The sequence below is a fragment of the Labrus mixtus genome, chromosome 14, assembly GCF_963584025.1.
Source record: "Labrus mixtus chromosome 14, fLabMix1.1, whole genome shotgun sequence".
In the NCBI taxonomy this organism is placed as follows: Eukaryota; Metazoa; Chordata; class Actinopteri; order Labriformes; family Labridae; genus Labrus; species Labrus mixtus.
Genome location: NC_083625.1, coordinates 16768029 through 16779760, shown reverse-complemented (window position 1 = coordinate 16779760; position 11732 = coordinate 16768029). Strand labels below are relative to the sequence as shown.

The 11732-nt window shown below is 40.4% G+C and overlaps 2 protein-coding genes across 4 annotated transcripts in view; one reads left to right on the top strand and one right to left on the bottom strand.

The window, feature by feature from the left end:
- The window catches only part of ccdc61 (coiled-coil domain containing 61), a 111954-nt gene extending 110499 nt beyond the window's left edge, over positions 1–1455 (bottom strand). For both annotated transcript variants that reach the window (XM_061055527.1, XM_061055528.1), the window contains exon 1: positions 1444–1455. The gene's annotated coding sequence lies outside the window, so the exon portion shown is untranslated. The remainder of the gene's footprint in view (positions 1–1443) is intronic.
- Positions 1–10330, top strand: part of LOC132988253 (gap junction delta-2 protein-like) — a 15886-nt gene extending 5556 nt beyond the window's left edge. For both annotated transcript variants that reach the window (XM_061055530.1, XM_061055531.1), the window contains one exon: positions 7943–10330. In XM_061055530.1, the coding sequence (XP_060911513.1) occupies positions 7943–8804 (862 nt within the window). In that variant the 3' untranslated portion in view covers positions 8805–10330. The remainder of the gene's footprint in view (positions 1–7942) is intronic.
- The last annotated feature ends 1402 nt before the right edge of the window (positions 10331–11732 follow it).

The window sequence follows — 11732 nt, the reverse complement described above, 5'->3', positions numbered from 1 at the left end:
GATATATTGATTACATACATTTTTATTCAATTTTCAATACTTTATACGACAAACTGAACTTGCATATATAACCTTTATTTATACAACTGTGGTGTAATACCGCACTACATGCTACATCTTTCCCACATGTGGTGCTCAGATGTTTTTGCAAAGCATAGGTGTGCATGTTTGTTGACTTGTAAATAAATTACACATTCATCTGTGAGAGTATGAAGCCTTTGGGTTTGAGTTATGTTATCCACCTTGCAGGTAGGAACAAGGAAAAAAGAAAGGAAGTGTGTTGATGCGTCTTCCCCTGCACTGCAATGCTGTAGTGAGGTCAGCAACAAAGACAAGTAGAGCGAAGAAAAAAAAGAGGCAGAGATAATAGAGGACTGGAGTGATCTAAGGGAGATAAAATAATAAAGGTTGCCGGATGGAAGGATAGAGAGGAGAGGATGTGAGGCATACAGGCAGAACAAAAAGGGTGAAGAGAGAGAGGGGGGGGGGGGGGGGGGGGTTGCTGGAGTAAAGGAGACAGAGGAAGGAGGAGAAGTTTTCCCCTCTGCAGAGGTTCTGTGCTGAGAATCTGTGTCACAGCTCCTTCCTCTAGAGCTACTGACTGACCCGCTGCCGAGGAAACAGCCTACACACACACACACACACACACACACACACACACACACACACACACACACACACACACACACACACACATATTAACGAGGATTTCTATCGGAATGTATAAAGCTCTGAGAGGAGTTCTTGTAAAAGGTGAGGACGATGCCATCCAGAGAAAAATTACATGCAATATTAAACATCTTTGCAAATCCAGCATTGCAGGTTTGGCTGCAAACAGCTCCTTATAAGAGATAAGAGACTGGACGCTCTCTTGAAGAAAACAAACTCATCATTGTCTTCAATTACACTTCAATTCAATCAGAATAACAGTGATTATATAAATTAGGATTTGTTAATGATTAATTTAAGCACTCTTTGGTAAATGTCAACATCCACTTCTGTTATGTTTACTCCTAAAAGACACAAACCATCTATTATTTAACATCCATCACTCCCCACTTGAGCATTACAAATACTTCATAAAATCTTAATAAATGTTATGAAGCCCTTGTTGTGAGTTGATACTGATGTCAAGTCATTCATTAAAAATGAATGCATATTTGGCCAGCCGTTTAATGTAAATGATAAAGTGGTTTATTGAATACCTTGTTGCACTGTAACTCTGTTCATGTCGTTAAAAAGCACTCGGATGGACAGTCCTAAAAGATCAGACGAAAACAAATGCATCTCCATCCTTGTCTGTTTGCACTAAATGCAAAATACAGATGGTGATCTCTTTTCCCCTCCTGTACTCTTGGTGCAAATATCGCTGTTCTATCTCCTCTGTGCATAAATGGGTCAGGACATCCACAGGAAGGAGGCACCCTACTTTGAGAAGGCCACTCTACCTCTCCCAAAATAATTTGAGATGTGGGAACACTCTGCTTTAATTGAGGGCATCATCCATGTTTGATATAAACCAGAGTATATTTCATGTATCATTAATAACAGCTCCCTGGGTAGAATCTATACAGTCTGGTAAGATTGTGTTGCAAAGCAAACAATGGAAGCAATATTTCAGCGTTTGACAGGATTAGTAATCCATCATCCTGCGGCAGGTCGCGGGACTTTCAAATTAAACCATTTTTCTGCACATCCAGAGTTGTCATTAGTTTATTTGTGCAGCACACCCTGATGTTGAATGCTATTGATTATTCTGTTCAACGGGGATTTCGCCAGTAAAGCTGAGCTCAGCTTTCATCCAGCGAAGGCAATTATTCATTTCAGCAACACATCGATGGTGTGTGTGTGAGCTTTACTGGGCGTGTAATGTTTCTCTATACACATCCTAAATGTTCTTTAATCCAATGATTTCCCCACCAGTGTTACAATCCTTTAATTAGGCTTGAACAGGATTTCATAACTTGTAATGTAATGTAGCTTTTTAAGTTACCCAAACTCTCATAAACCCAGAAGTCACAACAGTTTAATGCTGCTGCAGTGTAAAGGATGTTTTATGTAAGAAGCCATGATTTAGGATCCTTTTTTAAGATGCAAAAGCAAGTACTAATAGATACATTCGGCTAAATAAAGATCCTTACCAACAAGAGGTACAATATTTGTCTTTAAATTTAAAATTTTGATTGAAGTTTTGCATCCAATTGACCTCAAACGAAGCTAACTACAAGTCTGAAAAGCTCGCAGCACACGACCTGTAAACGTTTTAATAAATTATGATGACAACCCCAGCAGACAGGAAACACTGACAATCAGGTTAGTCTTGAATATCCTGCAGACCTCAACTTAAATCTTAAAACTACCCAAAACGAAAACCGAACAGGGGAAAAACCGATATTGAACAACATTGTTTGAATACTTGTGAGTTTAACTTTTTTTAATGGCTGCATGCAGAGAAATGTATTTGTGGCTCAAATACACCTTTTTTTTCTTACCAAATAGTTTGGATAGAATGAGTTTAAGTGAGTTACGATTGAGTAGGTGAGTAAAAAAAATAAGCCTAATCATCTTTGTGTCCCAGTCCTTAAGAAGGACTATTTTCTCCATCAAAAGTCCGTCTGAGTAGCATCAGTTTGATACAGAACATCAAATGCCACAGAGTGTGCGGGTCTGTGCAGAACTTTCCTGTAGTATACATTTTTACTGAATTTAAACACTCCCTCGTTATATTTGTATCTCCTTTGATCATGCAAATCCTTTCATTTCTCCAAATACAGCAAGATTTGATTATGGAAGACTCTGAATATATTTATGCATTTTGACTCAATCAGCAAAATATGTTCAAATCAAATAAGGACAAATGCTGATACCACTCAAGGTTTTTTTTTTTTAGAGATGCGCTTTTTCATAATGTTTGCCTATCTTGGCTCGAACTGAGATGAAAGCATCACTTTAAGATGAAAGGGTCATCTTACAGACGAGCAGGGTGGAGGATTTCTGCATCTGGTTTACACTGCATCATCATCACACCTTGTTAGACTGTGCAGTGAGTGAACAGAAAGGTTGTTTGTAGAATTACATCAAACAAGATAATTTCTTGTTTAATATCTTGTTTTATGCTCTATAGCTTAAGGGGATTGTTGTATCATTTTGTTTTTGTGCAGAAAAAAAATCAAATGACAATGTAAGATTTTCTAATCTAAAGGTATTTTGCCTCAAATTTTGAGGACATTTGCTGCTGAGTTCCCATAGTTCATTTTCTTCGTTTGGGTCAGGGTTTAACAGAAACAAAAAGCTTGTATCTTACTTCAGCCATTTTTACAACACACATGGCAAAATGAAGATGTCTATACAAAAAACATCTATATTTATATCTCAGTAAAATGTGACTCATGCGTATTTGAAGAAAAGGAAAGAAGAGAAGAAGAAGAACCACTGCAGCTGAGTGCTCACAAGTTTAGCTTAAAATGAATGTATTCGTCACACCGACTCTTAGTGGCACCTCAGGCGGTCGTGCACGTCTGGCTGATGTGTGGGCGTGACCTAAAACTATTAAAACAGTTTGAAAGAGGAACAGTGGAAGAAATGTCTGCACTCTGATAATTAAGCTGCCTAATTTCTCTGCCTGCTGAGGTCTTTATTCATTATGTGCTGCCATCAGCAATCAGTGGAGCTTATTATGGAGCGGACGGGCGGGGAGAATATTTTTACTCTGCACAGATAATCCTGCACTTTACCAGCCTTTCAGGGTGTGTACCTTTCTGTACTGATATACAGTACACCTTCATATGTTTCTCTACTGACTCATTTGCAGAGCAGGGGGGTTTAAATTCACAGTGTGTGTATGTGTGTGTGTGAGGGTAAAGTGTGTGTAAATCCATCTGCTGCTGTACTCGGGGCGATTGTTGTCCCTGGAGGGCGGCGGCGGCAGCAGCTGTTGTATGAATGAATGTGCGTGTGTGTGTGTATATATATGTGTGTTTGTTTAAGTGTGTGTGTGTTAAAGCCTCTGGGAGAGACAGAGCCTGTATGTCCAGCCGACACACCAGCCGAAGAGCTACCATTACACTAAACACACAATCTTACAGGTCGATTGGATGACTGCAGATCAGTTTGTAGAGATGCAGAGCACTGAATCATGTCCTCGTGCTTTCTACCTCTTCAGCTCGTCTGTTAGCGCTGCTGATCTTTGCACTTTATGAAAAATACCGGCTGTAAGTGAAACGAAGATTGCCACAAAATGAGTTGATTGGTGATGGCAGCATTAGGAAATAATTGAAGGGACTTCTGGTTAAAGGAACCCTGTGAGCGTCAGTGTCGTGCCTGCATTTTTTTCACTCCTACCTTTTGAATCAGCGACTGGCCTTATTTTTATATTCTGCACTCAGGTTTGAGTTACCGGTACTAAACAATCTTAAAGCCTTTTCATCATTAATGTTGGTTATTGAATATTCTGCAGGTTCACGCCTAGGGGCTGTCCTGCTCCAATCTGCTCTAACGCTCAGTATTGCCTCGTTACTCTGCAGGACTTAAAACACTGATGTTTGCAGATAACCTTCGTCCACTGCTTTCTGCTAATGCAGCAATCTGCCCTGTGCTGATTATCCTGTTATAGAGCACACACACACACACACACACACACACACACACACACACACACACATACACACACACACACACACACACACACACATACACAGCACAACACTAAATACTTGCAATGTCTTTGAAATTTTTAACCATATAAAACTGCCTGACAAACAAGTAAAGACCGAATGACTCTTTACGGCAATACGGTACTTAGCTAAGTTTTTCATGTGAGAAATGTGAGATAAAGTCTGTAAGTAAGTTAGACAGTTGTTACTGTGGAGGTGCAGAAAGCTGCAGAGAACACTGCAGTCGAGATGTGCTGCATCTTAAATAGACATATACGGCTTTATCCTTTGTTTCTATTCCACAAAGTCCTCGGTCTGCATCCTCATTTTGCTGCATTCAAGTATTCCTCAACAACTTATATATCAAGAAAAAATAAAACTTGATTTCTCCAGGTTTTCACTTTCAAGGTTTATAAAAAGTTACAACCAAATTTTACACATGTAAGCATCCATTAGTATACCTTTGAACTGAATGTCATGGGAACAAACAATTTGTCTCTGAATAAATCAAGTCAAACTGCATCAGTCAACATGACTGAACAGTTAATAGACTGTCTAAGTTACGAGTCACAGGTATGTATGTATGTATGTATGCATGTATGAATGTATGTAATAATTATTCAGTTGTGCTCTTAAGGGATTATCTCTTAAGATGTGTACCTTTGTAGTTTTATATCTGTCACCCTTTATTTCATGGTTCCTTGCAGCATTATTCTTTATCAAGGTACAAAACAATGCCGAAAATTTATTCCTTTAAAATAATCAAAAAAGACACTTAAGGTTATGGCCTGACCTTCAAGAAAGAGTTTTTGCACAATACAGTCTTACCTGTTCAACTGCTAAAATATAGTTTTACTACTATTTTTTCCACTGAAGGCACAACATCTTTTAATGACACAATATTAAATAATAAATCTGTTAGATCTTAAATGTCGTGAACATTTTACTGTGAAAGACCTACAGTCTATGAGCTTGAGTATGGTTACTAGGCAGACTAGTGACCTTTAGTTAATGCTATAACAGCCTAGTTATTATGACTGGCAAAAGATGCAGCAAGCCTCCCATAGAAACAGACAACACATTTGTGACATTAGCTACTTTCTAGTCTTTTACAAAGTTTCAAAACCAGCATCCAGAGCTTCAAAGTCTCACATTGACACTAAACAATAGCTATTTTCATATTTTCCATGTTATTTTAGAAAATATTTGCATTTAAATGAACGGTGGCAACCACAAGATTTCCAGCTCAGTGAACAGTATTCGTCAAATGTGTCCTTGTGGTGCAGAGCAATATCAGCCCTCGGGTCAAATCCCAAGCAGTCGAGCTTTATCGTGAAGGCAAATCTAAGCACATAGAATAATGTCTCAATGTAAGTTAAAATCACAACTTGCATTTAATTTTGGAAGAGCAAAGGTGCAAGCAAGCTTTATTCTGTTGCATTTCCAAACATACTGATAGTCAGTGTAGCGTATGTGTTCACAGCTGCTCCGAGCACTGATGGCCGGACATGTTTGCCATTTTGCACAAGTCACACACATGGCTGACTCTTCCTCTTTGTCTTTGAGTTTTCGTGTCTGTCTTACTCTCACACACAAAAGACCCCCCCACAAACACACACACACACACACACACACACACACACACACACACACACACACACACACAGGCATTTACTCACAGGTGGAGCGGGAACAGTCCTGAAGCGGCGCACTGCTCTATTTTAAGTCTGTTTCACGCTAACACGCGTCCCCGTGCGACACCTCTTATCTTCACCTGTCTGCCACTTTGCTTTCACGATCTGTCTTCTTCATGGCCTCGTTCGACGACATTTATTTTATAACTCCCCCGACAAAAAAAACAGATCTTACTTTTCAGACATTTCTCACATTTTTCTCCTCCATATCTTGGTGTCTGCACCCCTTGTCTCTCACCTTTCACTAATCCGCTTGTTGCTGTGGTAACTCAGAATGGAAAGCGTCTGTGGGCATTTTTGAGCCCTCATTAAAAGATACACCATGGAGTCTTGGTTGACATGTATATAAAAAAAAAACAACAGAAAGCAGACCAACTTTTCATTTGCATATTCAAAATGCATAGGTTTTACCTCACCTCACCTGAGTTTAAGACTGCTGTCATACACAGCTGACATTTACCCGAGTAGCTCTTATGCATCCAGGGCCATGCAGGTCTCATCCATCTCTGTCACCAAGTGGCCCTCCCTTGCTTGGAAACAAGCGTGTTTAAGGTAATTGGCTCATCCACGCAGGGAGCATGCACATCCTCTGCACTGTGGCATAAAAAAAGGGGGAGCCCCATGATGTGCAGGCTCTCTTCGCTCATTAGAAAGAGCTGACAGTGCAGCTCTAAAGCCCCCAGTCCTCCTCCGCAGTGCCCATGCTGGATCGACCCCAGAAGATAACAGTACAGCACTCTCTCAGATGCCTTAAAAGCAGCCGCACTGCTCTCCAGATCCTCATCTGGCCCTTGTACAATATCTCTCTCAAACTGCAGCAGTGCGCTAATGATGCTCATTGGGAAATCCCATCAGTTTTTTGTTGTTGTCGTTTTTTTTTGTTGAAAAGGTATGGTTTGGGCTGCACATAATAACTTGTACTTTTACAGAGAGCAGGGGCTGCTTTAGTTTTGACGGATTTGAAACACAGATTTTTACATCCCTGACTGGTGACACATGATGGTGACTATTTCTGAGATCTTTTGTAACGCAGGATAATGGAACAACAGAGAAGACATTATTATAGAGTACAATAAAAGACAAAATATGGGAAATATTAAAAATGGCGCATAGTTAACAGCAGTCCCTATTTAAACATGTATTTTCAATCACACACATACACAGTGATGTCTGCACATGTCCTGATCCATTTCTGAAGATGAGTGTAAAGACACCTGTTTTAGTCTCATATGATCAGTGAGCCCATGTGTGCATGCTATCTAGGACGCGCCTCCACACTCCTATGGGGTATTTGTCACCGCAGTTGAGTGATAACACGTGCACATACACAGTCATGCAAGGATATTCCCATACACACAAAGGCACAAAGGTATATCCATCAAAAGATCCTTTTAAAGAAACTGTTCTTTCTGCTGCAGTTAGTTTTAAGGTGAGAAAGTGAACACCAGGTGAAACCAGGACTTTCATTTTTTTAGAATCATTCCAAGATATTTCCTGTATCTCTGCACATTTGCTCCTCATTAACTGGCTGTGTCTGTCTCCTTTTTCAACCCCCTACCCTTTCTGCCCTTTCCTTCTCCTTCTGTCTCTCTGCAGGATACTGCTGACGGTGGTGGTGATTTTCCGAATCCTGATAGTCGGCATAGTGGGTGAGAAGGTTTACGAGGATGAGCAAATCATGTTCATCTGCAACACCATGCAGCCCGGCTGCAACCAGGCTTGTTATGACAAAGCCTTCCCTATCTCGCACATCCGCTACTGGGTCTTCCAGATCATCCTGGTGTGCACGCCAAGTTTATGCTTCATAACATATTCTGTCCACCAGTCAGCCAAAGCAAGGGACCGAAGCTACTCCCTTTTGCACCCCTACATGGATCACCACGGTCACGGTCACCACGGACGGCATCATGACCATCACGCTCGCAAGCTTCATGCCCGCAACGTCAATGGCATCCTGGTGCATCCCGATAGCAGTAAGGAGGATCACGACTGCCTGGAAGTGAAGGAGATCCCCAATGGACCTCGAGGACTCCCTCAAACCAAGAGCTCCAAGGTGCGACGACAGGAGGGCATCTCTCGCTTCTACGTCATCCAGGTGGTGTTCCGGAACGCACTGGAGATTGGCTTCCTCGCCGGGCAGTACTTCCTGTACGGCTTCAATGTGCCTGGGATGTTCGAGTGCGATCGCTACCCGTGTGTGAAGGAGGTGGAGTGTTACGTGTCTCGTCCCACAGAAAAGACCGTGTTTCTGGTCTTTATGTTTGCGGTGAGTGGCATATGTGTGCTGCTCAACCTGGCTGAGCTCAACCACCTTGGCTGGAGGAAGATAAAGACGGCCATGCGAGGGGTTCAGGCACGCAGGAAGTCCATCTGTGAAGTGCGCAAGAAGGATGTTTCACACCTGTCCCAGGCCCCAAACCTGGGCAGGACCCAGTCTAGTGAGTCAGCCTACGTCTGACAGAGGCTCCTCTGCCTGGGGGCTCAAGGACCTCTTACATTTTGGAGAAGAGCTTTTCCCTGGCCCAGGACCCAGGATCATTAGGGCACAAAACTCACCACTGCATTATTATTCAGGAGCAAGGACAGACTCTGTGTAGCATCAATTTCCAAGTAGACTTTGACACTTACAGAGACGAGAATCACTGGAATCTCCAGAGGCAACTGTGTTTCTGTAAGAAAGCTTACACCTGAAGCATTCACGATGCAGAGGTTTGCTCTGCCAACGTGACACTAGCTGCCTTCAAAGAACCCAACAGATTAAACTGAGCAATTTCTAAACACTGTAAAGATAGTCTGAGGTTGAACTGTCTGAAGTTCTCTATTATTTGCCTTTGCTGTAGGTCAGAGATAATCCCCTTATTTTCCAATTATGTGCATATGCAAGAGCTTAAGCGTGTGCATGCATACGCATGTGTGGGAAAAAAGCCAATCTCTGACTCAAGTCCAGAAAATTGAATGCTAAGCTACTCTGAGCTACCGAGAGAAAGATGATATTATTTCTCATTGTCCACAAGCTTTGAGTAAAGTCACTCGGCGGACAAATAAGCACCTTTTTTAAAACTTACACAAAGACAAACACAAAACCAATAGCACTAAAACTATCAGTGATAACTGGAACACAGTATTTGTTGTCAGTGTACGAACTCTTACTTAAAAAAGTTGTCACTTTTTCTCGTATTCTTTGGTGCATTAGGTCATCAGATGATAGACTGACATTGTAGGGAGCCTTTGTGCAAAGTGAGACACATGGTGCATTCAAGATGAGTATGATTTACTTTTCAACACTGTGTTACACTCCACAATGCTCCCAGTGCCTGCAAGGCATGCTGTTTACTCTCAGAAAAAGGAAAGTATGTCAGTGTTTCCACTTTAGCTTACAAAGTTTGATCCCTGTTTAAGAGGTATTGATTTTTTTTTCAAATAAACAGGACAAAGTATGGTAGTCACATATATTTTAACATGTAACCTCAAGCTTTTTTTCACAAGCAGATCTGGTGCCATATGTCAAAGTTACTGTACATAGATGAAATGTTATAATTACACTTAGCCTTTTTCCTTATGCGGTGTAAATGGGCTTCACTTGAATGGGGAACAGGGGATTTGGGTGGTAATGAAGATTAATCATAGATTGCCAGCTTTAACAATATGTATTATTAATGTGCTCTTTGTTAAGCCTTCACCCTCTAATGGAGACGTTATGTTTCGAAAGTGTTCCCCTTTATAAGGACTTTGAAAAAGGCATGTAACTGAAGCATTAATAGAATGGGTAGATTATGACATGTAACTTTAAAAGAGACTGTTTTATTTATTTGCATCCTGCTCCTGTGAAATGTTATACTTAGCATGCATGAAGATGAAAAATATATGAACATAGAATCCCCTTGTTGGAATATTGAAAGTCAATACCTGAGAGGCTCCAGAACTGCAGCAATAATAATATATAGTATGTGAAAAAAAATATGTGAATAAATTATTATGCAAACAGTGAGTTTTTTCTGTGCTGTGTTCAACAAACAAGCGCCAATTGTATCATAATGTTTGAGATTGTTCAAAATGATATAAAAGTTAAACTACTCGCATTATATAATATCCTTATATCCTTATATATAATATCATTAGATAATATATAGCTTGTGCTAGCGTGCTAAATTATCAGCTTTTCCATTACAACAAATGTAGGCTTCTTCTCTAGTAGCTTGCAGTGTAGCTGTTAACATACACGGTAGTCCTGCAGTGGGTTTGTGCTTCTTGTTCCAGTTTTATGTTGTGTTAACAAGCTGAAATGAACAATTCTACTGACTCTTCCTTGTAAACAGCCTTTTCTATTGTAGTTGGTAAACATGGCGCTAATTTGTAACTATTTAATACACAGAGAAGCTATTCAAAGGAATTACATCGCAGACATTTACAGTATGTTTTGTAAAAAATGTGTTTACCACCAATCTTACTATTTATATCAAATGTATAATGAAGAGCAGAATTAATATAAAGTTAAATAAGAGAAGAAAAAATGTAGCCTACATAATTACAAAATCTGAGTTACTTTCTAATAAATTTCTTTGCACCACTGGTTTACAAGGCAGGGTTGTATTTGCTGTAGCATGAAATATAAAGCATATTTTTGCGCTGTGAAGAACACATACTAGTCTCATACAACACAGAGTCTGGAGTACAATGCATCATCTTCAGCTGCACAGATTGAAAACCTGCTTTAACATCTATTATTCAGCAGACACAAAGTGATACACATCTGAGCGATACATCAGCGCACTCTGAGTCTTATGGATAAATTATAGATATTTAACCCACTCACCTCTGTGGTGTAAAACTCAGAACAAAAACTTCCTAATACTCAGTGAGGGTTTTTCTAATGTACTCTGATAAACCCCTTGTTGTTGTTTTTTTCATAGAAGAACGTTTTTTCAGTTTCTCAGACTTAACGTGACTCATAGGCAAGTTATTACAGCCGACCAGATAATTTCAGTAATGACACGTTTACTGGGGGAAATGTGTGGGGGTGGTGAACCTTTTAGCGTTATTAAACCTTCAGTCGGTACAGGCGTCATGAGGCCGCGTCATGGGGAACAATGATGGTTCAGACGAACCGGAGGAACAGGATCAAAGATGATGAATAGGAGTGTTACTAAAGTCGATAGTTTGATAGGGTGTAAAGTAATGAATCTAAGCTGGGCCTCGTTCTTATTGACATGAGGAATGGGGATGAGTGACTCTGTGTGCTGTGTGGTATATTATGTACATGCAAATCAACAAGCGCCCAACACACACCGAATATATAAACATTCAGGGTCAATAAATACCTAAACAAGCACATTTCTGAGGATGTTGCGGGGCCGGTTGCCGTGGTGACAGGAGGGTAGTAATGATG